The 21,919-nt window shown below is 53.6% G+C and overlaps 2 protein-coding genes across 6 annotated transcripts in view; one reads left to right on the top strand and one right to left on the bottom strand.

Moving 5' to 3' along the window:
* The window catches only part of Gga1 (golgi associated, gamma adaptin ear containing, ARF binding protein 1), an 18,023-nt gene extending 6,806 nt beyond the window's left edge, over positions 1 to 11,217 (bottom strand). Inside the window, exons 1-9 of the mRNA XM_042693084.1 lie at positions 11,113 to 11,217; positions 7,692 to 7,776; positions 6,786 to 6,861; positions 5,683 to 5,781; positions 4,648 to 4,771; positions 4,201 to 4,301; positions 3,067 to 3,147; positions 914 to 1,054; positions 753 to 834 (exon numbers count right to left, since the gene is read on the bottom strand). Coding sequence (XP_042549018.1) covers positions 753 to 834; positions 914 to 1,054; positions 3,067 to 3,147; positions 4,201 to 4,301; positions 4,648 to 4,771; positions 5,683 to 5,781; positions 6,786 to 6,861; positions 7,692 to 7,776; positions 11,113 to 11,155 — 832 coding nt within the window. The 5' untranslated portion in view covers positions 11,156 to 11,217. The remainder of the gene's footprint in view (positions 1 to 752; positions 835 to 913; positions 1,055 to 3,066; positions 3,148 to 4,200; positions 4,302 to 4,647; positions 4,772 to 5,682; positions 5,782 to 6,785; positions 6,862 to 7,691; positions 7,777 to 11,112) is intronic.
* On the top strand, positions 7,260 to 21,919 carry LOC122119131 (endogenous retrovirus group K member 10 Gag polyprotein-like). Of its 5 annotated transcripts, none has more exons than XM_042693081.1 (2): positions 7,260 to 7,553; positions 15,595 to 20,462. In XM_042693081.1, exon 2 carries the CDS (start codon positions 15,816 to 15,818, stop codon positions 17,772 to 17,774), a length of 1,959 nt encoding a protein of 652 aa, XP_042549015.1. In that variant the 5' UTR covers positions 7,260 to 7,553; positions 15,595 to 15,815; the 3' UTR covers positions 17,775 to 20,462. The 5 variants fall into 5 exon arrangements, 3 of the variants coding, with proteins under 3 accessions (XP_042549015.1, XP_042549016.1, XP_042549017.1); XM_042693082.1 differs by lacking the exon at positions 7,260 to 7,553 and adding an exon at positions 11,323 to 11,424; XR_006149511.1 differs by lacking the exon at positions 7,260 to 7,553 and adding an exon at positions 20,672 to 21,919 and having other exon boundaries at positions 15,541 to 15,795.

Genomic DNA, 21,919 nt, shown 5'->3' with positions numbered 1-21,919 from the left:
CACTCTACCACTTTGAACCACAGTGTCACTTCCAGTTTTGTGGTGATTAACTGGAGATAAGTCACATGGACTTCAAAGCCTGCCAAGGCTGGCTTTGAACCATGATCCTCAGATCTCAGCCTCCCGAGTAGCTAGGATGACAGGCGTGAGCCACTGGTGCCTGGCTTGTTATTTTCACATAGGGTCTCACGTTGATGCCTGGGGCTGGCCTGGACCATTCTCCCCCTATCTGAGCTTCCGCATAGCTGGAATAACATGCTAGCTTTTTATTTGTTGAGGTGGGGGGGGGGGGGAAATCTGGTGAACTTTTTGTCCTGGCTGGTCTCAAATGCATCCTCCTGCCCTCAGTTTCCCCAGAAGCGAGGCGTACAGGTATGAGCCGCCACACCCAGCTTTGCTCTTTTAGCAAAGTGATTAGCCTCAGTTGGCCTTGGCTGTCAACGCTGCGCTGTGCGCCTTGGGCTGACAGTCACTTCCCTCCCTGCACCCCGGCTGTGGAGTGGGGGCCGTTTCCCTTCCATGCAGTCCAGCACTCAGTGAGATGCATGGGGAAGGGCCTGGCACACAGGGTTTCTCAAGGACAGCTTCAGTGGTGGCCTCTGTTCTCTGCTGGAGGAGGGCCCCCTGGTGGTGTCTCTTCCCAACTGCAGACGCCTAGCAGGGCCTGTTGCAGGCAGGGGTGAGAGGAGTAAGGGGACAGGAGTGGATGGAAGGAAAAGTCTGGAACTGACCCTGCACAGCCTGGGCCTCACCTAGAGCCTCGTCGTTGTCTTCTGTATCGCTGGCCAGTCGGAAAAGCGTGGGGCGCATCCGCTCACAGCGCTGGTACAGTTCCTGCAGGCAGTGGGGTAGGTGGGTGAGGGCCCTTTGGGGGGCTTTGGGGCAGGGTGGGCGGGGCGTGGAGGGGGCGCACCTTCATGAGGTCCTCACTGCCGCTGCAGGCTGTGGCGCCCTGGCTGTGGCTCAGCACCATCTCCGTCAACAGTTTCACGTTGTTGTTCACCTCCTCGATGGCGTTCACTCGCTTTGAGATCTTCTCCATGCGTTTCTGGTCCTGTGGAGCGGGGAGCCTGTATCATGCATGCGTGGCCACCTGCCCTGGGTGGGCACCTCGGTCTGCCTGTGACATCAGCGCTGGCTGGCCATGCCTCGCCCAGCACCCACGGCTCAGGAGAGGCACCGTCTCCAAGAAGCGCTTTGCCAACCCTGTGGTACTCTTTCCCTGCCAGTGCCGTACTCTTTCCCTGCCAGTGCCGCCCCCCCCCCCCCCCTGCGCTCATCAGATTCCTAGGGGTGGCAGCACACAGCTTCCCACACCTGTGGTCTTAAGGGATCCTGGATCCCATGTCTGCCCTTAAGAAGGTTCTGTACTTGATAGTGAAGGGACAATGTGGTCACCACATACAACCCAGAAGGGAAGGCAGTGCCCTCCCCCCATGTCCACTGGTGCATGGCAAGTATGGGGGGGGGGGGGGGCGGGTCTCATGGCCTGTAAAGAGGGCTGCAAATCCAGGCGCCAGTGGCTCACGCCTGTAATCCTAGCTAATCACGAGACTGAGATCTGAGGATCACGGTTCAAAGCCAGCCTGGGCAGGAAACTCTGTGAGACTCTTCTCTCCAATAAACTACCCGAAAACTGGAAATGGTCTATGGCTCAAGTGGTAGAGCACTTGCCTTGAGCTGAAGACCTGAGAGACAGCGCCCAGGCCCAGAGTTCAAGCCCTATGACCCACCAAGAAAAAAAAAAAAAAAAGAGGGCTGCAAAAAAGGACCCCCTCCCCCTCCTTTCCCATTCTGGAAATTTCACCCTTGCAGAATGAACAGTGGGCAAGTGCTCTGCCATCTGAGAGAATGTCCCTCCTGTGACTGACAGGGCACACAGTTTGGCCCTAACATGACCTTGAATTTCTGCCCTGCTGGTGGCGTCTGGGCACACCTCCCAGAGCCCGCTGGAGGAGACCCCAGTGGAGCTCTCAGCGGTCAGTCCAGGACCACAGCTTTTGCCCAGCCGGCCTGCCCACAACTGGACATGCCTCCTAGCAAGAATGAATGGATAAATGGGCAGCTTCTTTGGGATATACACTAAGAAAGAAAGAAAGAAATACAGGAGTAGCTAAATTCACTAGTATCCCAAGTGAATTGAGAGATTTCATACAAAAGTCCAGACTTCTGATGACCTAAGTGCTAGGTGGGCAGGCACGGGGAATGTGGTCTGCTTGGCAGTCTTTACCTTTTATTTCCTGGATGTTAGTCCCGTGCCTGGGGAACAAGTGGGGACACCGGGGCTCCTCCCATCAGTGCTATTTTTTTTTGTTAGTCCTGGGCCTGATCTCTGGGCCTGGGCACTGTCCCTCAGCTCTATCACTTGAGCCACAGCACCACTTCTGGCTTTTTCTACTTATGTGGTGCTGAGGAATCAAACCCTACCACTGAGCCACCTTCCCAGCTCCGCCCCCCCCCCCCCCCCCAGTGCTATTAAGTACTGATCTGAAAGCTTTCTTTGATGATAGCCTGAGCAAAGCAGGTTTCAGTGAGGGCCCACAGCTTCACTCATAAACACATGCAGGTATACACATACATGCGTATACATATACATACATGTGTATATATATATATATACATACATGTGTACTTTTTTTTTTTGATCAGTTGTGAGGCTTGAACTCTGGGCCTGGGTGCTGTCCCTGAGCTCTTCAGCTCAAGGTGAGCACTCTACCACTTGAGCCACAGCGCCACTTCCAGTTTTTCTCACCAGAGTCTCCCGGAGTTTCCTGCCTGGGTTGGCTCTGAACTGTGATCCTCAGATCTTAGTCTCCTGAGTAAGCTAGGATTACAGGCATAAGCCATAGGCAGGAATCAGGCTTCAGCTTCTTTGTCTCTTGGGATAGTGCTGAACCCTGGGCCCGGTGTATGCTAAGCAGCCACTTCTGAGCTACATTCCTAGTTCCTAATTCATTCTGATCCATAGATAACCTCACAGAAGCCACCTTCCACGAGCAGTCTGGTCAGTACAGGGCCTCCTGTTTTTGCCCTCCCCCCCGCACCATGCACCAGAGCAGTCATCACCTCCTGAACCATCTCCTTGATGAGCTTGTTGGCTGCCCGGAGATCCTCAGGATGGGAGCTCTTCAGCAGGCGTGCCAGCATCTGTGGAGACAAGCATGTGACTGTGAGCAGCAACAGGCTAGGGGTCAGCGCTCCATTCCCACCCATGGGACTGGCACGAGTTGTTAAAGCTCATAAAATGGTGAGAATTTCCTGATACTTAGATAGGTGGCCCTACGAACAACCATGACACTTCACGGATGGGACTTCTACCAAGCCTGGTGAAGTCAGGTTTAATTGGAGTGCTTGGTCCTCACACCACCATGGCTTTCTGGTTTTTTTTAATCAGTCATGGGGCCTGAACTCTAAGCCTGGGTGTTGTCCCTCAGCTCTTCAGCACAGGGCTAGTGTTCTACCACTTGAACCACAGCGCCACTTCCAGCTTCTTCTGCTTATGTGGTGCTGAGGAATGGAACCCAGGGCCTCATGCATGCAAGGCAAGCACTCTACCACTGAGCCACCTTCTCAGTCCCACTTTCTGGGTTTTTTGGTGCTGGTACTGATGCTTGAACTCAGGGCCAGGACACTATCTCTTAGCTTTTTCGCCCAAGGCTGGTGCTCTACTATTCCACTTGCAGTTTTTTGCTGGGTAATTGGAAAAAAGTATCTCATGATTTTCCTGCCTGGGCTGATTTTGCACGATGAGCCTCAGATCTCAGCCTCCTGAGTAGCTAGGATTATAGGCGTCAGCCACTGGTGCCACTACGGCTTTCTGAGTCTTTCCAGTGGTCACCCTTGGAGGCTGGGCTGTGCTGGGCAGGGGCTTCACTACTTTCTCCATGTCACAGTTCTTATTTCCATCGTACCTCTCCTGGCGGGTGAGCTCCTCATGGTTCTTTAACAAGAACCTATAAACTCCTAAGGAGAGGCCCACAGTTGTGCAAGCCCCTCCACTGGGCCCGACGCCTAGGTTGATGAAATGCAGGGACACTGAATGCACTGAGTGTTTAATCATGGTGCCTGTCACCCTCTGGTGACCATGTGCACTGGACAGTCAAGGACCAGAAGTCCCCATTGCCCATGAATCCAGCCCTGATGGGCCTAGTCTCCCCCTTCCCCTCCCTGCCCCAGCCACAAGCTGCTCCCCCACTTCACCTTGGACTTCTCTTCATCTTCGAAGATCACATTCTTGGGCCGAGGAGGGGGGATGGGAAAGGCAGCATCCTCGGGAAGCTTGGGGTCACACTTCACAATCCCTGGGGTGGACAGGGTCAGGAAGGCTGACAGTCAGTCCCCGGCAAAAGGGAAAAAGGGGAGTGGAAGAGGCCAGTGGTCCCCCAGCACAACAGCTCTGGGCTGTGGTCTATCCCTGACCTGCCATGCTGATTGGCGTGGGGACAGGGTTGGGCTTCTACATCTTGAGGCCATTCTCTGAGGGGAAGCTTGACCCAAACACACCTGTTCTCTATCCACGTTGGCCTCAAGCACGAGCACTGAAGTCTCCCTCCTCCCAGCACATGTTCTGGAGAAGTCAAAAGCACTCTCTCCTGGTCTCATTGGCCTAGAGCCCCAAAGCCAACAGGGCCTACCCTGGGGCCTCACCCTGCTTCTTAAGCATCTGGTAGGCCTCTGCGATCTTCACCTCCTCAGGCAGGCCAACGGTCCAGCTGTAGAGCAGTTCTAAGATCTTGTTCTTTACCTTGTCTGATGTCCGGGAGCCCAGGTACTTTGCAGGTACAGAAGAGATGCTTTTGAAATGGCCTGGCCCTGTCTGCTGCAGGCCCAACCTGCTGCCACCTCCCCGCCCCCGCCCCCCCCCCCCTCCCGCCACGGATGCCTCTGGCTTCCAGGGTTACACATCCCCACCCGAGCAGCCTGGCATAGGTTCAGTTCACCTCCTAGCTCTGCCACTCACTGGCCATGTCAGCCCTCTGTGACTCAGTTTCCCTACCATGGTGGGCTTTCAGAGCTGGCACATGGCCAGTTCCTAGCCAGCCCAGGTACTACTTAACTTGGGGACCCAGCAAGGAGCCAGGATGAACAGGGAGGAGAGGAGGATATAACTGTTGAGGCCCTGGTCTCCTCCAAGCTGTCCCCAGTGGCACTCTGGGAGACCCTAGGCCCTCAAACTATTTCCAGCAGTAGCCTGGGCTGGGAAGAGCAGCTTGTACACCCCAGAGTTACCTCCTGGGAGAATGAGGGTCAGACAGGCGATAAGGAAGGGAAAATTGGGGCTCTCACCCAGGGCTCATGGGAGGACTCCTCAGGCTCAGGCCAGCAGCAGGGATGTGGCCATGTGCTAGTGAGCTTGGTCACTCCGGGTCTGGTTTAGATGCCAAAGCCCTAATACCCAGCCACACCCAGAAGGCAGGGTCAGGACACTTCTGCCAGACAGAAGGTGGGGTGCTGAAGCCAGTTCCGCAGGAGACAGTCTCCAGACAGAGCACCCCAGTTGGGCTGCTGTTGATCAGGATCAGGGCTCCTTGAACACTAAACTACTCCCTGCTGCCCACCACTGTCTGCCTGGGGCTCTTTTCCTAGAAGCCCACACTGCCCCAAACTCAGCCGGGAAAGGCCCTGGAGAAAGGCTCTGTGTGTGTAGGGCCTGATGGCTAAACGGGGGCTGGGGCGACCCACCTTGGGAGAGACCACTTTGATGAGCTCGTTCAGGAAGCGGAATTTGCCCACCTCATCGTGGAACCTCTTGCCACAGTTCTTCATACATGTTTCCAGAACCTAGGCAGGGAAGTGGGGGGTGAGGGCAGGGGCACTCCCCCTTCTATACCTTGTCTAGGACCCAGGGGACAGAATGACCCCTGTGGCCATAAAATGCTGAGGTTTAGAGTCCCCATCGCCTCCTAGGGGACAGTTAGGGGACAGCTCACCCTGTACCACTACACAGCCTGCGCCACGCACCACACCTGTGCATCTGCATATCACAGCCTATCACTTGTCCATGGCTTTTTTTTTTTTTTCTTTTCTGGCTAGTCCTGGGGCTTGAACTCAGAGCCTAGACACTATCCCTGAGCTCCTTTTGCTTAAGACTTGCACTCTTCCACTTGAACCACAGCACCATTTCTGGCTTTTTTTTTGTTTATGTGGTATTCTGAGGAACCGAACGCAGGGCTTCATGCATGCTAGGCAAGCACTCTACCACGAAAACACATTCCCAGCTCCTACGGCTTTCTTGTTACTCCTCTTCTCTTCTAAAACTTTACCAGATACTATCTATTTGGGCCTCAGTCTAAATTATTCCTATGAAACCAGGCTCCTATAAGAATGCTTGAGGGGAAACACAAACCCAGACTCTACCAGTAAAGAGAAAGCTCAGCTGTTCCAGGGTGGCTGGAACCACACACACTGCCTCTTCCGTTATAAGCACAGCTATGAGCCTGCAGGCTGAGCTAAACATTCCCCAGGACCCTGTGGGAAGTGCAGTGCTGCCTAGGATGGGAGCTGGTGGCTCGTGCAATACACCAGGGAGCATCAGACAGGGACTCCTGGCAACATGCACTACAGTATGACATTAGGGGCTTCTCCCCAGCAAAGGCCCAGGAGTCCTGGGAAAGCTGTGGACCCTCAAGGACTGCTCCAGACCTCCATCCTGGATCAGCTGGTCACAGCTCCCTTGGGCTCTAGAGAGAGCCATCAGAACCCCAATAACCATAGAAGCCCCAAGAATCTCAGACTTGGCCTTGCTTGCTTCCATGGCCTGAGACAGCGCCCTCTCCCCTCCTCACCGTCAGGGCCTGGACGGCCTCCCACTCCTGCGGGGACTGGATCTTGTGTGCCAACAGCCGGGTAGCAAGTGGAGGCCTGGGTGGGAGGAACACAGAACCAAGATTGCTATGGAGCCCCAGGCGCCTGGAGGGGAGGGGACACCAGCATACCACTACACTTGTTCACTGGAACTTCAGCCCTCTGCCAGTCCTCGGGGGCATGTGTAAGGCCCAGCTTCCTCTCTGGATGGTTGGGGCCTGGGAGAAAATCCCAGAAGAGACACCCTCTACCTGTCACCAGTGGTAGAAACAGATGGCAGGTACCGAACATTGGCCATGCCCAACCTCTCTAAGTGGGGACAGGAGACCCCTGGAACCTCCCTGGAGGGCAGCACCCCTAAATTGGCTTCACAGCTGAAGCAGTAGGTGCAGAGGCCAGCAGTTTCTGCCCTTGGGCTGCCCGCAGGAGGAATGGGGTGGACACAAAGTCCATAGAGCTGTAGCCCCAAACCTCAGTCCCCACTAAAAATGGGCTCCTGGGCCTTCTGTGCAGTCCAGGCTGAGAGCTGTGGATAAGCACTCGGGTGGGGGTGGCTCTCCCACAGTTGGTTCTCTTCTTCCTGTGCAAAGGGCCTGCTGGAAAGGATGCAGTTCTTCTTGGGAAGGTCCCCAACAAACTACCGGCTGGGGGATGGTCCAGTCCAAGTGTCCAGCTCAGAACTGCTACCACCTCTCTGAGAGCTCTTGGGACCAGCTGCTGAGTTTCCTGAGCCTCAAGTTTCTTGCCAGGTAAATGGGTTCTCCTCAGGGAAGGGCCCCACTATCCTAGCTAAGTGTGAAAGCATTTGGGATGGGAACTGGGTCTTTGAGCCCAAGGCCAGGCTCTGGAGGGACTCCACACGTCGAGTGTGTCAGCAGAGCCCCTACCCTTCCAGGTCCTCGCTGAGCTGCTCGCAGAAGCCGTTGATGCTGGCCCAGTTCAGCTCCTTGTTCAGGGGGTTCGTGGCTCTGTCTGTGGGCAGAAAAGAGGTCTCAGTCTAGCCTGTAAGAGGGACCCTGGTTTCTCCCACCCCCACTCCAGCAACCGGTTTGGCGGGGAGTGGGGGGGGGGGGAATGGGATGTGACTGAGCATGAGGAAGGTGTCCTATCAGTCATTTCCTGTCTGGCAACATGGAGCTGAAAAGCTGATGCTTCATGGATGAAGAGCACATGGCTGAGCTTTCCCCTCAGGGTCCCACCCAGGGACCCCCCCTTTCCCCTCCCCTTGCTGCAGTTGTACACTGGCCACGCCCACTTTACCTCCTGAGGAAAGTGTCCCTGTGATCTCAAGGAATCTGCGCAGAGGTCCAGAGGAGGTAATAAGAAGCTCCTTAAGGAGCTGTGTGGCTGGCCGTGGGCCAAGGGCAGCCAGATCTCAATAAAGTTGGCAGAGGCAGGTAAGGCACGTCAGGGACCCAGAGGAGGGGACTCAGGGTGGCCTGGGTAGGCTGGCTGCAGGGAAGAGGCACCCTTCCAGCAGGGACAGAAGGGAGTAGGCCTGACTGGGAGGGCTGGCCTCGGCAAAGCCCAGAAGAGAAGATACAGATAATGAGCACAGGCAGAGCAAAGGGGTTTGCAAACACTCAGTCCACTCCACTCCTCCTGGGATCCTCCCAGCCTCCACTCCCGCCCAGGGGGGCAGTGTTGGCTTAGCTCTATGTCACTTTCCCTCCCCACGATACCCCCCCTCAGGTTTGCTGGGCCCCAGCCTGTAATTACATTGCATTGCAAACACTGTGCACCCACTCATCTTCCCTCAGAGTGAGAGAGAGGGGAATGAATGAATGAATGAGTAAACAAGAGCAGCATGGAGCAGGTAGGGGTGATGTTTCAGGAAGTGGAAACCCTGATGTTTCAGGAATGGGTAGTGGCCAGGAAAGGATAGGCAGATCTGCAGGAGGCGGGGTGGGGGTGGGGGGGTGTATGGGGGTAAACAAAGGGAGACACTCCTCTGGCCCCCAACGTTGGCTAAACAACAGTCAGGGTCACATAATTTCCCTTTGCTACTATCACCGGAGAGCAGGGCTGGATGGTCACCTCCCACAGCCTCTCTTCCCAGTTGCTGGCCAGGTCTGCCCAGTTCTGAGCACTGAGCTCAGTCTGTGTAGCTATTTGGGAGGCGGAGATCGGGAGGATCTTGGTTTAAGCCAGCCTTAGCAAGAAATTCACGAGACTCCTTTTCAACTGGGTGGGGCAGTATGCCCCACCATCGCAGCCAAGGGAAACACTACTAGGATTGTGGTACTAGCTGACCCAGGCATAAATGTGACACTATTGGAAAAAGCAAAAAGGGCTAGGGGCGTGGCTCACATGGTATAGGGCCTGCCCAGAAAGCACAAGACACAGTTTCAAACCAAGTACTACCAAAATACAATGGGAGATAAGGAAGGGGGTGGAAGGCTGTTAGCTGCATGAAACCCTGGATAGAAGGAACCCAAAACAGGAAGTCCCTTAAAGCATCAAAGACTTGGGAGGCTGAGGGTGGGGAAGTAGTTTGTGGAAAAGGTTTACATCAGCAACTAGTGAGGAGGAACCACTGGTCTGGAGAGATGTACCGGATTTAAGGTTTAAAGCAGGGGTCAACTCAGACCTCCCTGCTCCCGTCCCCTTCAATTCCACCTGGGGGGAGCAGAGCACTTAGGGAAGCAGGGCGGGAGGTGTTTCTCAATAGTAGTGGCAATGCCATCACTGTCCTTGCCAGAAGTGACCCTTTACACCCTGACCTCCATCTTTGAACCTCATCTTGGTGCCCTCTGCTAGGTAAAGGATCCGGCCAAATCCAGGTGTCTCCAGCTCCAGCCAGTTTCTGGGCTCTTTGGTCTCTCTGAATGTACCCAATGTTGCTATACTGGAGATTGTCCCTGCCCCCACTGCTAGGATGGGAACCCAGGGCCTTTGCAAGCCAGGCAAGTGCTCTACCACTGAGCTCCCCATCTAGGCCCTACTTGAGACTATTCTGTAGCCCCTAGAACCAGCATAAACCTTGAAGTACCTCCTAGATCTGTCAGCTAGGGCCCCTCCCATCCCCCAAGCTGCCCATGACCTGGACACTTGTGGCCTCTGGAACCCACTCACTGGCCAGTCTGACTCAGACATCCCTGACAATGGTGTGATTCCAGAGCCACCCTCAGCATTCAACTCTGTTTAAAGGTTCTGGCCATGACCCCAATTCACCCTGCATAGATCCCTGCCACAAAGAACAAGTGGCTTCTTCTCCGAGGATCTGAAAGCGGTGTGACCAGGAAAGACCTGTCACTAGACCTGGAGAGGCAGATCAAATATTCAGGGGAAGAATCCAGGAGTGGGACTTCAAGAACTGAGGCGAGGGGCTGGGAATCCAGCTCAGTGGTAGAGTGCTCTCGCCTAGCATGCATGAAGCCCCAGGTTTGATTCCTCAGTACCACATAAAATGTGTGGCTCAAGAGGTAGAGCACGAGCCTGGAGCAAAAGAAGCTCAGGGACAGTGCCCCGGTCCTGAGTTCGAACCCCACGACCAAAACAAACCAAAGAACTGAGGAGAACTGAGGATCCTCTTCTTACTGGGGGATAGAGAGTATGGGTGGAGGAAGGAAAGGTCTGGGGGCCCAGAGCCTGGGGAGAAGGAAATCTGTCTGTAAAGACAGGAAAAGGTGCAGAGGCCTTTGCAGGAAGCTCAGCAAGAGCTGGGAAAGGAATCCAGCCGAGTAGGACTGAGCTGTAAACTTGGGAGTTGTTACTCGCGGAGTCTGAGACAGGACCCTCCCAAGCCGAGGGTTTAGGAGTTTCTCATGGCGTGGGTCAGAGTTTGGGGGCAGAAGGGAAGCGATCTAACAGGCCCGGGTCCTCTCCTCCGGGACGGGGGAGTGAGGCAATCTTAGGGAGCAGTTGCAGGCTCAGGATGGGACAGGCAGGATTCGGGTCGAGAAGTCGGCCAAGCAGGGTCCTTTCGTCCTTTTCCCCCAGTCCAGGTGCCGCGCGGGGGCCGCTCGCGGGCTCCTTCCGCGGACCCAGGGTAAAAGGACCTGGGGGGGGTCCGCTGTCGGTGGAGAGTCTGGGCCTGAGAGGGGGGTCGCGCTCTGCCCCAGCGGTTCAGAGGGCGGTGCACCCCCGGCCGGGGTCGCGGGCCCGGAATCGGGCGGCGGGGCCCGGGGGAGGACCCGCCACCCGGTGGGGTGGTCCCCCGCGCCGGGGTCGGATGGGGCGCCGCCCCTCCTGGGCCGGGGGCGGGGCGTGAGGAGGGGGCGCCGCGTACCCCGCCCCCGCCGGGAAGGAGGCCTCGCGCCCCCGGTTCCGGTTCCGGTCCGGCCCGCGCCCCTCCCGGACACTCACTGATTCGCGCCTCCAGTGTCTCGGGCTCCATCGCTGGCTCCATCCGCCTCTGGCCCCCCGGCTCGGCGCCGCCCCCCGGCCCCCGCCGCTCTCGCGGGACCTCCGCGGCGCCGCCCTCCGCCGCTTAAAGGGGCAGCGTCGGCCGCGGCGCGCGGGAGCGGGAGCGGCGCGCGGGGGCGCGCGGCACCATAGAGACGCGGGCGGCCCAGAGCGTCACCCGCTCTCCGGCCCCTCCCCGGGGCGGCGGCCACGACGCGGGAGGGAGGCGCCTCCGCCCTCGCCGCTCCCGGCGCTCAAGCGGGAGAGGAAGCGGTGAGACTCGGGGCTGAGGGCAGCACCATGGAAACCCTGCGGGACGCTCTAACTCGGGCGGCGTCACGGAGATACCAGTGACCGCTTCCGGAAGAGCTCTCCGGGGCCATGTTTCTGAGGGGGCGTGACGTCACTTCCGGAGCCGTGGCCGGGACTTCCGCTCGGCCACAGAAGGAGGGAGGGAGGGAAGGAGGGCGGGCCTTAGAAGGGCGTTAGGAAAATGGTGAAGCTGAATGAGACCCGGGTTTGCGTCCGGCGGGGTCCCCGCGTTGTTCTGAGCACGTGCGTGTGCGTGTGCGTGCCCCGGGGTAGACTCCGGGGCTCGGCGCTGTCCCTGCCCTCCTTGCTCGGGGCTAGCGCTCTCCCGCAGCGCCGCTCCGGCCGATAGTTAACGGGAGATCCGAGTCTCACGGCCTGGCTTCGAACCGCGACCCTCAGGTCTCAGCCTCCTGCGTGGCTGGGCTGACGGGCGTGAGCCGCCGGCGCCCGGCTTCTAAGCACTTTGTATTCTCTGGTCCGGCGTCACAACCGACCCGGGAGCCCGAGCGCGAGCGCGCGGGTGCAGAACCTGAACCCCGCACCGCGTCCCGTCCCGCCAGCCCGGAGTGGGCTCCGCCGAGGGAGGCAGCCACGCCGGGGGGTGTGTCCTTCCCCGGCTGGCGTGTGCGGGGGGGGTCCCCCGCCCCGCAGGGGTCCTTCCCCGGCTGGGGTGTGCGTGGGGGGGGGGTCCCGCCCCGCAGGACTCTTTGCCCGGCTGGGGTGTGCGTGGGGGTCCCCCGCCCCGCAGGAGTCCTGCCCGGGCTGGGGTGTGCGTGGGGGGGTCCCGCCCCGCAGGAGTCCTGCCCCGGCTGGGGTGTGCGTGGGGGGGTCCCGCCCCGCAGGACTCTTTGCCCGGCTGGGGTGTGCGTGGGGGGGTCCCGCCCCGCACGGGGGGGTCCCGCCCCGCACGGGTCCTTCCCCGGCTGGCGTGTGCGTGGGGGGGTCCCGCCCCGCAGGGGTCCTGCCCCGGCTGGGGTGTGCGTGGGGGGGGTCCCGCCCCGCACGGGTCCTTCCTGCCTGGGGTGTGGTCGGTGCCCCTCCCGGGTCTTCTCGTTCGGTTAGATTGGCTGAGAGTCCCGGATTCCGAGTCGCCCCGGTGCCAGGCGATGGCCCTCGGGGAAGCCGGGGCGGGGGGCGGCTCCGGAGCTGAGCTTGAACTGGCGATCCCGCAGGTCGCGCGCCTGCCGAGGCCTGGAGTTCGGCCACCGCACACAGGCCCCCCGCCCAAGCTTTAGCTTGGGGCTTCCCGGAGCCGCAGGCTGGGGACGAGGGCGGACTCTTGTCTTAGAGACCGTGGAGCGCAGAAAACACTGGCGGGGACCAGTGAGGGCACTGGCTGCAGCCGGTGAGGGCACAGCGACGGCCCGGAGGTGGCCTGGACCCTCGGGTTCCTCCCCCGTCCCGTCCGGCCGGGTCGCCCGGGGGCCACGCTCTCCGCGGGCGCCAATGGCCGACCGGGGAATCGCCGTGGAGCGCCCGCCGGAACCCCGCACCGCAACGGGTTAAAACCTGAGACCCAGGAATCCGGTTCTACTGGTCCGGTCTCGGGGGGGGGGGGGGGGGGGGTGACCTTGAAAAACCGCAGTGACCTCATCTGGGTCAGTTTTTTCCTCCCTAAACTCAACCATTAAAATGATGCAGAAAAAGTGGTATGAGCGCTAGCCTTGGGCTGAAGAGCTGAGGGACAGCGCCCAGGCCCCGAGTTGAGGCCCGACGACCGGACCCAAAAAAGAAAAGAAAAAAATTATGCAAAAAAGTGATAACGCATGTTCGGTGTGTCTCAGGAAAAGCCCGAACACGTACTCCGTGGTTTTGTTTCTTTGTTACTGAATTATTACTGAAATCGCAAACTGCATTTACTGCGTTGGTTTAGGGAGGGATCCATACTCAGGCTTTTTTTGGGGGTAAGGTGAGGCAGGTCTTGGTATGGAGCCCAGGCTGGCCTTAAACTCAGGAGCCTCCGGCTTCAGCCTCCTAACCAAGTGTTGGGATTTCAGGCCTCAACTCCCAGGCAGAATCTTTTTGTTTCCTGCCCTGGGGCTTGAACTCAGCGTGTGGATGCTTTCTCTTAGCATTTGTGCTCAAGGCACGTGTTCTAGCACTTGATCTACAGCCTCCACTTCTAGCTTTTTGGTGGTTAATTGGAGATAAGATTCTCACTGGCTTTCCTGCTTGGGCTAGCTTCAGATTTCAGATCGTCAGATCAAAGCCTCCTAAATAACTGAGATTATAGGCTTGATCCCTCAGCACCCCACCAGCCAGAATCTTTTCAAGACATCATGGAAAGCCAGGGTTACAGGATTCCCTCAGCGCCCCACTCAGCCTCTCCAGTACATTGCACTTTTGTTCACTCACATTTCTCCACATGTCACTGGAGTTCTAGGCCACAGGCTTGGGCCAGGAGTTCCACATGCTAGGTACAGCCACTCACTTAACTCACCAGAGAGACAAGCAGCAATAAAGGGGAGAGAACCGGGGCACTATCCCTCGAAGCTGGTGCTCTACTTGAGCCACAGCTCCACTTTCCAGCTTTTTTCTGTTTAATTGGAGTCTCACAGACTTCTGCTAAGGCTGGATGCTAACCACAATCCTCAGATCTCACCTCCTGAGTAGCTCAGATTAGAGGTGTGAACCATTTCCACCTGGCAGCCTTAGATGAAACAGAACAGTATATGTGTAATTAAACAGTCCTAGTCATCAGTGTCACTGCTGTGGGGAAGCTCCAAGTGCAACTTCTTCCCTACAGGTCATTGTCCACATTTGGGGGGTGGCCTGTCCTACCGATCTTTTCCTTGGGAGTAGTTTCAGTTTGTTAGAAAGATGTTATTAATCAGCCCTATCCTTCCTGATGCCAAGATGGTAGCAGGATGAATGGCTCAGAACAAAGACAGTCAAGATGGATGGAGCCAAGATGACAAGCTTGTCTCCCACTGGAAGTTAACTTCTAAGTACTGTTTTTTTTTCTTTTTTTTCTCTGTGCACTAAAAGAAGTGTAAAAATGATAGCTCCCTTGGGTGGGTCATTGGGCTGTCCTTCTAAAGGCTCATCATACAAAATGCTGATTAACTGCATTAGTTACACTTTTCTCCTCATTATACATAGCTGTCAGTTTTATTTCAGACCTAGCCAGGAGCCCTAGGAGAACTGAGAAAGCTTCTTCCCATATACGTGTGCATGGAATCAATGAATGCCTTTATGTAACACGGTGGAATCAGCAGAGATGGGGAGGGCTTGTATGTCACCCTCCATCAGAGTCCCTGAGTGAGAAGCAGGAGCTGAGCCATGCTGGGCATAAAATGGAAAGAGTTCTTTTTTTTTTTTTGCCGGTCATGGGGCTTGAACTCTGGGCTTGGGCACTGTTCCTGCGCTCTAAAGCCCAAGGCGAGAGCTCTACCGCTTGAGCCACAGCACCACTTCTGGTTTTTCTTGTGGTTTATTTTATTTTTGGGGGGGGGGTCCAGTCGAGGGGCCTGAACTCTGGGCCAGAGCACTGTCCCTCAGCTCAAGGCTAGCGCTCTACCACTTGAGCCACAGTGCCACTTCCGGCTTTTTTTCTTTTTGCTTATATGGTGCTGAGGAATCAAACCCAGGGTCTCAGGCATGCAGGGCAAGCGCTCTACCACTGAGCCACCTTCCCAGCCCTTTCTTGTGCTTTATTGAAGTGAAGAGTTTCATGGACTTTCCTGCCCGGGCTGGCTTTGAACCGTGATCCTCAGATCTCAGCCTCCTCAGTAGCTAGGATTATAGGCTGAGCCACCAGGGCCCAGCAGGGAAAGAATTTTTTTTTTTATTTAAGGACTGGTATTGGGACTTGAACTGCCAGGAGACCATTGTAAAACTTTTCCTAAAGCTATTGTTTGCTAGAGTTATTGCTTAACCACAAAGCCAATTGTCAGCTCATAAGGTATTTAAGGAATTTTTGTAACAGACCTCCCTGTGGCTTAGATTTATCAGTGAAGATAGTTACTGATCTTTTACTTACCCCACCCACCTGCATCCTGTTTTTTGTATAAAACTGTTACCAATACCTTGCAACCACTTCCTCTTTCATTTATAGTATATAAGCCTACTTGTAAGTTCAATAAACAGACCTTGGTCTCCTTCCTTGTGTCTGGTTTGTCTCTCATTCAGGTCAGTTCCTCTTTGAGCCCTAGTTGACGGACCCGCGGGCTGAGGCAGATGGCACCCAACGTGGGGCTCGAAGCACGGATTCTGGTCTGAAAGTCGCCCGATTGAGCGGCCGCTCTCTTCTTAGATCGCCACCCAGCCGGTGAGTGAAGATCCGCATTGTGATTACCGCAGAAATGCTTGACTGCAATACAGATCCGTAAGGTAAGGGAGGCGACACAATTATGGGACAAACACTTAGTAAGCATGAACTTTTTGTTCAAGGCCTAAAAGCCTCACTCAAGGCACGAGGAACACAGGTTAAGAAAAAAGATTTAACTCAGTTTTTTATGCTCCTGGAGGATATTTGCCCTTGGTTTCTTCAGGGGGGGGGTACTATAGATGAAAGAAGGTGGGGTCGTGTTGGAGACTGTCTTAAGGATTATTATGAAACTTTTGGCCCCGAAAAGATTCCTGTTCAGGCTTTTTCGTATTGGAACCTCATAAATGAGATCCTCCAAGTTCGCCACCAACACAAAGATGTGTCTAGAGTGGTTAAGGAAGGTGAAGAATTTTTAAAACATAAATTTGCGGGGAGTCAGGCCTCCCTTGCCCAAAGACCCCTCTTCTGTCCCCCCTCAGTCGTGTCCCATTGTCCCTCGGTTTCCATACCGATGCCTGATGCTAACAGCGACACACAATTACAAAAACCAAAATCTATATACCCGGTTCTTTCTAACCTCAGATCCCAAAGGCCCAATGATGATATCCTTCCCCCGGAGGACCAGGCCACTTTGGAAGAGGAGGCTGCTAAATACCACACCTCAGATTGGCCCCCTCTAAACCTCTTGGGCACACGACCTCCTCCCTATAAAATAGCCCCTCCCTTCTGTGCCCCTGCCTTGGCCTCTTCAACAGACCTTGAGGAGGTCACCAGACAAGCCACAGTTAAGCTCTCCCGGGAAGCCCAGTCCTTAAGGGCCCTACTTCAGGCCAAGAAGGAAAAGGCCCAACTATTACAACTATTTAAATTGGACCTAGAAATTAGGAACCCAAACTTACAAAAATTAATGACAAAAAAGGAAAAGATCCTTCATGCTTTTCTAGTCACTCGGTCTCAAATTAGAGCCACTTCGGAAAATCTAGAAGGAGAATCTGATGATCAAGAGACTGAGGCGGAGGACAGAGAGGAAGAGCAGGAGGGAGGGCCCAAGTCTGATGACTCAAATGGGGAGGAGGAAGGAGGAGAGCGCATGGTTATTAGAGCTCAAAAATACCATCGCCTTAAATTTACACATATTAAAGAATTAAAAAGTGCTGTTTCCTTGTACGGTCCTACCGCTCCTTTTACCATTTCTCTTTTGGAATCATTGAGCGAGGACTGGCTTACAGTAAATGACTGGGCCATGCTAACCGAGGCTACCTTAACACGAGGCGATTTTCTTTTATGGAAGGCTGATTATGGCGAAAGATGCCAGGATATAGCTCGCCGTAACACATCTGTTGGTGGTCACTCTAAGTCCTGGACCATAGAAAAATTGATGGGCAACAAGCCATTTGATACCAATGAAAAACAGGCTAAATTTCCCTCAGGATTGCTTGTTCAGATTCAACACGCTGCCCTTAAGGCCTGGAAAAGCCTCCCTTCTCAAGGGTCCGCCGTTACCTCTTTGGCCAAAGTTCGACAGGGACCCCATGAATCTTACAGCGAGTTCATTGGATGCCTTACAGAGGCTGCCGAGCGCCTTATGGGAAAGGAAGAAACAGATAGTGAGCTTATCAAACATCTTGCTTTTGAAAATGCCAATTCTGCTAGCCAAGCGGCTTTACACCCCCACCGCCACAGCCACTGCTGTGACAAAGCCATTACTGACTTTATCAGACTTTGCTCTGATGTTGACCCCGCCTTGCGTAAGATCGGCCTGGCCATAGGTGCTGCCCTTAAGGATTTTACTCAGAGCCAAAAACCTAAAACCTGCTTTAATTGTAAACAGCCTGGCCATTTTTCAAAGGTCTGTACTGCCCTCAAGACTGAAAAACCACCCCCTCCGTCCCTATGCCCAAGGTGCAAACGGGGAAAACATTGGGCCTCTGAATGTCGCTCTAAAACTGATATCCAGGGCAATCCTCTACCACCCAAACGGGGAAAAAAAAAACCAAACAGGACAGAACCATGGGGCTGTCAAGGTTCGTCCCCCAAGTGACCCCTCAAGCACCATCAGCGCCCTCGAACGGGCAACCGGAGGAAGCGCAGGATTGGATCTCTGCCTCCTCCCACAAAATATTGACCCCCGAGTTAGAAAATCAGATTCTTTCCACAGGAGTATTTGGCCCACCGCCCCCAAACACCTTTGGTCTCATTCTGGGGCGTGGTAGTGCTGTTTTTCAGGGCCTTAGTATTTCCCCTGGGGTTATTGACAATGACTATGAGGGAGAGATTGAGTTACTGGCCACTGCTTCTCAGGGGCCAGTCACAGTTTTTCCTGGACAAAGAATTGCTCAATTAATATTGATTCCCCTTGATGAGACAAACCCTAGCCTTACACAAAAGAGAGGATCCAGAGGCTTTGGGTCTTTAGATGCTTACTGGGTTCAGGAGATTACTCAGGACTGGCCTCTCCTTAAGCTAAAATTGGATGGAAAAATATTTGAAGGCCTTTATGGATACGGGTGCTGATGCTACAATTATTTCTAAAAGAGACTGGTCCCCGTCCTGGCCCCTTACCCCTTCTATGACTCACCTTAAAGGCATTGGACAAACCTCTAACCCATTACAGAGCTCCAAAATTTTAACCTGGGAAGATGAAGAAAAAAATAAGGGCACCGTCCAGCCATATGTGGTTGAGACTCTCCCGGATAACTTGTGGGGACGTGATATTTTATCCCAAATGAAGCTTATAATGTGTAGTCCAATGAATTGGTTACTCAACAGATGCTTAACCAGGGCTTTCGCCCTGGACAAGGCCTAGGAAAACATTCTCAAGGCCTAAAAAAACCATTCAGGTGGAGGAAAAAACCAATCGTTTCGGTGTGAGCTATAAAAATTTATCCTAGGGGCCACTGACATGCCTGTACTCCATGCAGACAAAATATCCTGGAAAAGGACTGAGCCTGTATGGGTTGATCAATGGCCCTTATCCTTTGAAAAACTGGCTACAGCTACTATGCTGGTCCAGGAACAGCTTGCCGCAGGCCACATTGAACCCACCACATCTCTGTGGAACACTCCCATTTTTGTAATTAAAAAGAAATCCGGAAAATGGAGATTACTTCAGGATCTTAGAGAAGTAAATAAGGCCATGGTGCCCATGGGAGCCCTTCAACCCGGCCTTCCCACACCCGTGGCTATTCCCACGGGATACCATAAGATTGTTATTGATTTAAAGGATTGCTTTTTTACTATTCCTTTACGCCCTGAGGACCGTGAACATTTTACATTTAGTTTACCAGTAATTAATTTTAAAGGCCCTATGTATGCCAAGATTTCAGTGGAAGGTTTTACCCCAGGGCATGGCAAATAGTCCCACATTGTACCAAAAGTTTGTAGCCCAGGTGGTGGATCCATTTAGGCAATAATGGCCCTCCATATATTTAATTCACTATATGGATGATTTACTTTTAGTGGGCCCTGACCCTGATCAGCTTCTTTACTGCTCCCAAAGACTTTCTAAAGGCCTTAGTGACACTGGCCTTCAAATTACACCAGATAAGATCCAGCTGGCTCCTCCCTATACGTTTCTGGGCTTTGAGCTTTTTTATAAAAGGATTTTTCACAAAAAATTCAACTTAGAACAGCCCATTTACAAACCTCAAATGATTTTCAGAGGCACCCTGGGGAGTGGAGAGCACCCTGCCGCCCCAAGAGTATGTACCCAACATTAAAAACCCTCTGGGAGAAGTTACTGTGGGGGGTTCCCATGCAGGGCGACGCTCTCGATGAAGCTTCCCTTCCTCTTATGTTTGTCCTGTTTACCATAAATGTAGAGAAGATCACCACAAATGTGGGAGCCAAGGAGATCTTCACTGTAAAGCCTGGGGCTGTGAAACCACATATTGGAATCTTTCCTCCAAGTGGGATTATATAACAGTTAAGGCAAATTATACTCACCCCCCCAATCAATTGGGGTTATTGTTCCTGAATGTGAGCAACAGGAACCCTACACCAAAGGCTGGTGTCACCGCTTAAGATTCAATTCACCACTGCAGGAAAACTGACAGCTGGTGGGAACAGAGCTTTACCTGGGGACTACCACTCTATCAAGCCGGTTCAGATACGGGTGTTGTGTTTACCATCAAACTAACAAAAAAACACCCCCAAATTATTCAAAACCGGTACCTGTAGGACCCAATGCGCTCATCCCACTGCCCAAAAAAGAACCAACCCTAAAACCTGAACCCAAACCTTCAGCTCCCTCTATTATAGACAGGCCTGACTCCTTTTTTAAACCTCCTAACACCAAAAACCTTATTTTATCCCTTATTAATCAAACCTTTCTTACCATTAGCAATAGCAATCCACAATTAGTAGAACCTTGCTGGCTCTGCTATCCTTCCTCCCCTCCATTCTATGAGGGTATAGCTGTACTTGGCCACATTTATGAAGTTGACGACCCCGCCCAATGTCACTGGACCCAACAACCTTTCAACAAAGTGACAATAGCCCAAGTTACGGGACTTGGACTTTGCATTTTCAGTAATGGCAGTCTTATCCCCCCAGAATATAAACTTTTATGTAATCAGACCTATTCTTTTACTTTGACTCATAAATATCTACTCCCCTCAAATGATACATGGTGGACCTGTAGCCATGGCCTTACCTCCTGTGTGTATATCTTTTTTTTGGGGGGAGGGGGGGTCCAGTCGTGGGACCTGAACTCTGAGCCTGGGCGCTATCCCTCAGCTCTTCAGCGCCACTTCCGGCTTTTTTCTTATGTGGTGCTGAGGAATCGAACCCAGGGCCTTGAGCATGCAAGGCAAGCGCTCTACCACTGAGCCACCTTCCCAGCCCTGTATATCTCTTTAATTTTACCAGAACCCATATTCTGCATCATGGTACAAGTTGTGCCATGGTTAACTTAATATTCTCAAGATCAATTTACAGGACTTTGGGAGACCGACATAAGAGCCTTACCTGGACGGAAAAGAGAACCTGCTACTGCTGTAACCCTTGCTGTCTTACTGGGATTAGGCATCGCTGGAGCAGAACCCGAGTAGCCTCCCTCGACCTCTCTAATCAACATTACTCTGAACTCCGGTCTACGATAGATGAGGACATACAAAACTTAGAAAAAGGAGTATCTGTCTTAGAAAGCTCACTAGCCTCTTTGTCAGAAGTAGTGCTCCAAAATAGAGGAGGACTAGACCTCCTGTTTTTACAACGGGGGGGCTATGCGCTGCTTTAAAGGAAGAATGCTGTTTCTACACTGACCGCACAGGGGTCGTTAGAGACAGCATGGCCAAAGTTAGGGAAGGGTTAGAGAAGAGAAAAAAGCAGAGAACAAGAGGAAAGCTGGTACAAAAACTGGTTTTCCACCTCCCCTTGGTTCATGACTTTACTCCCATCCCTACTCAGACCTTTTGTTGGCATCCTAATTTTGTTGGCTTTTGGCCCACGGGCCTTTAATAAGCTTACTGGTTTTATTCGGCAACAAATTGATTCCCTAGCATCAAAACCTACATAGGTTCATTACCACGGCTAGACCTTGCAGACCAAGGCCTAGATGAGCCCCTTGAGAGAGGGTCTCCTTCGAGAACTGCGCCGCAGTCCTGTATGGTGTGCACCCTTGGGGTGAAGGCATCTGCTTAAGAGGTGCACAACCAGTGCAGAGGGGCTAGCAAAGCCAGCACACAGGACCCCTCGAGAGATACGCCCCATAGCATAGGGGTTAAGTGTCGCTCAATATCCCCTCCTTCAAAAAAGGTCTGGGACGCGATTCTCCCCACAGGATCGTTCCCCTTACCATACATCCCACCATACACCCATCCTTTGCTCAGAAGGGTCAGTGCCTCTGTCTCCCCTCTCAGATTAATGCCTCAATTTGTTTTTAGGACCCTTCTCTGCTCAACCTTTTAAGTACATAAAAGAAGGGGGACTTGCCTGGAGACCACCTTAAAACTTTTCCTAAAGCTATTGTTTGCTAGAGTTATTGTTTATTCACAAAGCCAATTAATTGTCAGCTCATAACATACCGATTTATCGTAAAGATAGCTTCTGATCTTTTACTTAACCCCACCCACCTGCATCCTGTTTTTTTGTAAAAAAAACTTACCAATATGTTGCAACTACCTCCTTTTTCATTTATAGTATATAAGCCTACTTGTAAGTTCAATAAACAGACCTTGATCAGAA

This window comes from Dipodomys spectabilis, unplaced genomic scaffold (genome assembly GCF_019054845.1).
Source record: "Dipodomys spectabilis isolate Male_0828 unplaced genomic scaffold, ASM1905484v1 ptg000163l, whole genome shotgun sequence".
Classification (NCBI taxonomy): domain Eukaryota; kingdom Metazoa; phylum Chordata; class Mammalia; order Rodentia; family Heteromyidae; genus Dipodomys; species Dipodomys spectabilis.
This window is presented reverse-complemented; position numbering and strand designations above follow the sequence as displayed.

What these genes read in the sequence shown, in the direction of transcription:
- LOC122119131 (XM_042693081.1), top strand. Translation starts at nt 15,816, where the DNA reads ATGGGACAAACACTTAGTAAGCATGAACTTTTTGTTCAAGGCCTAAAA.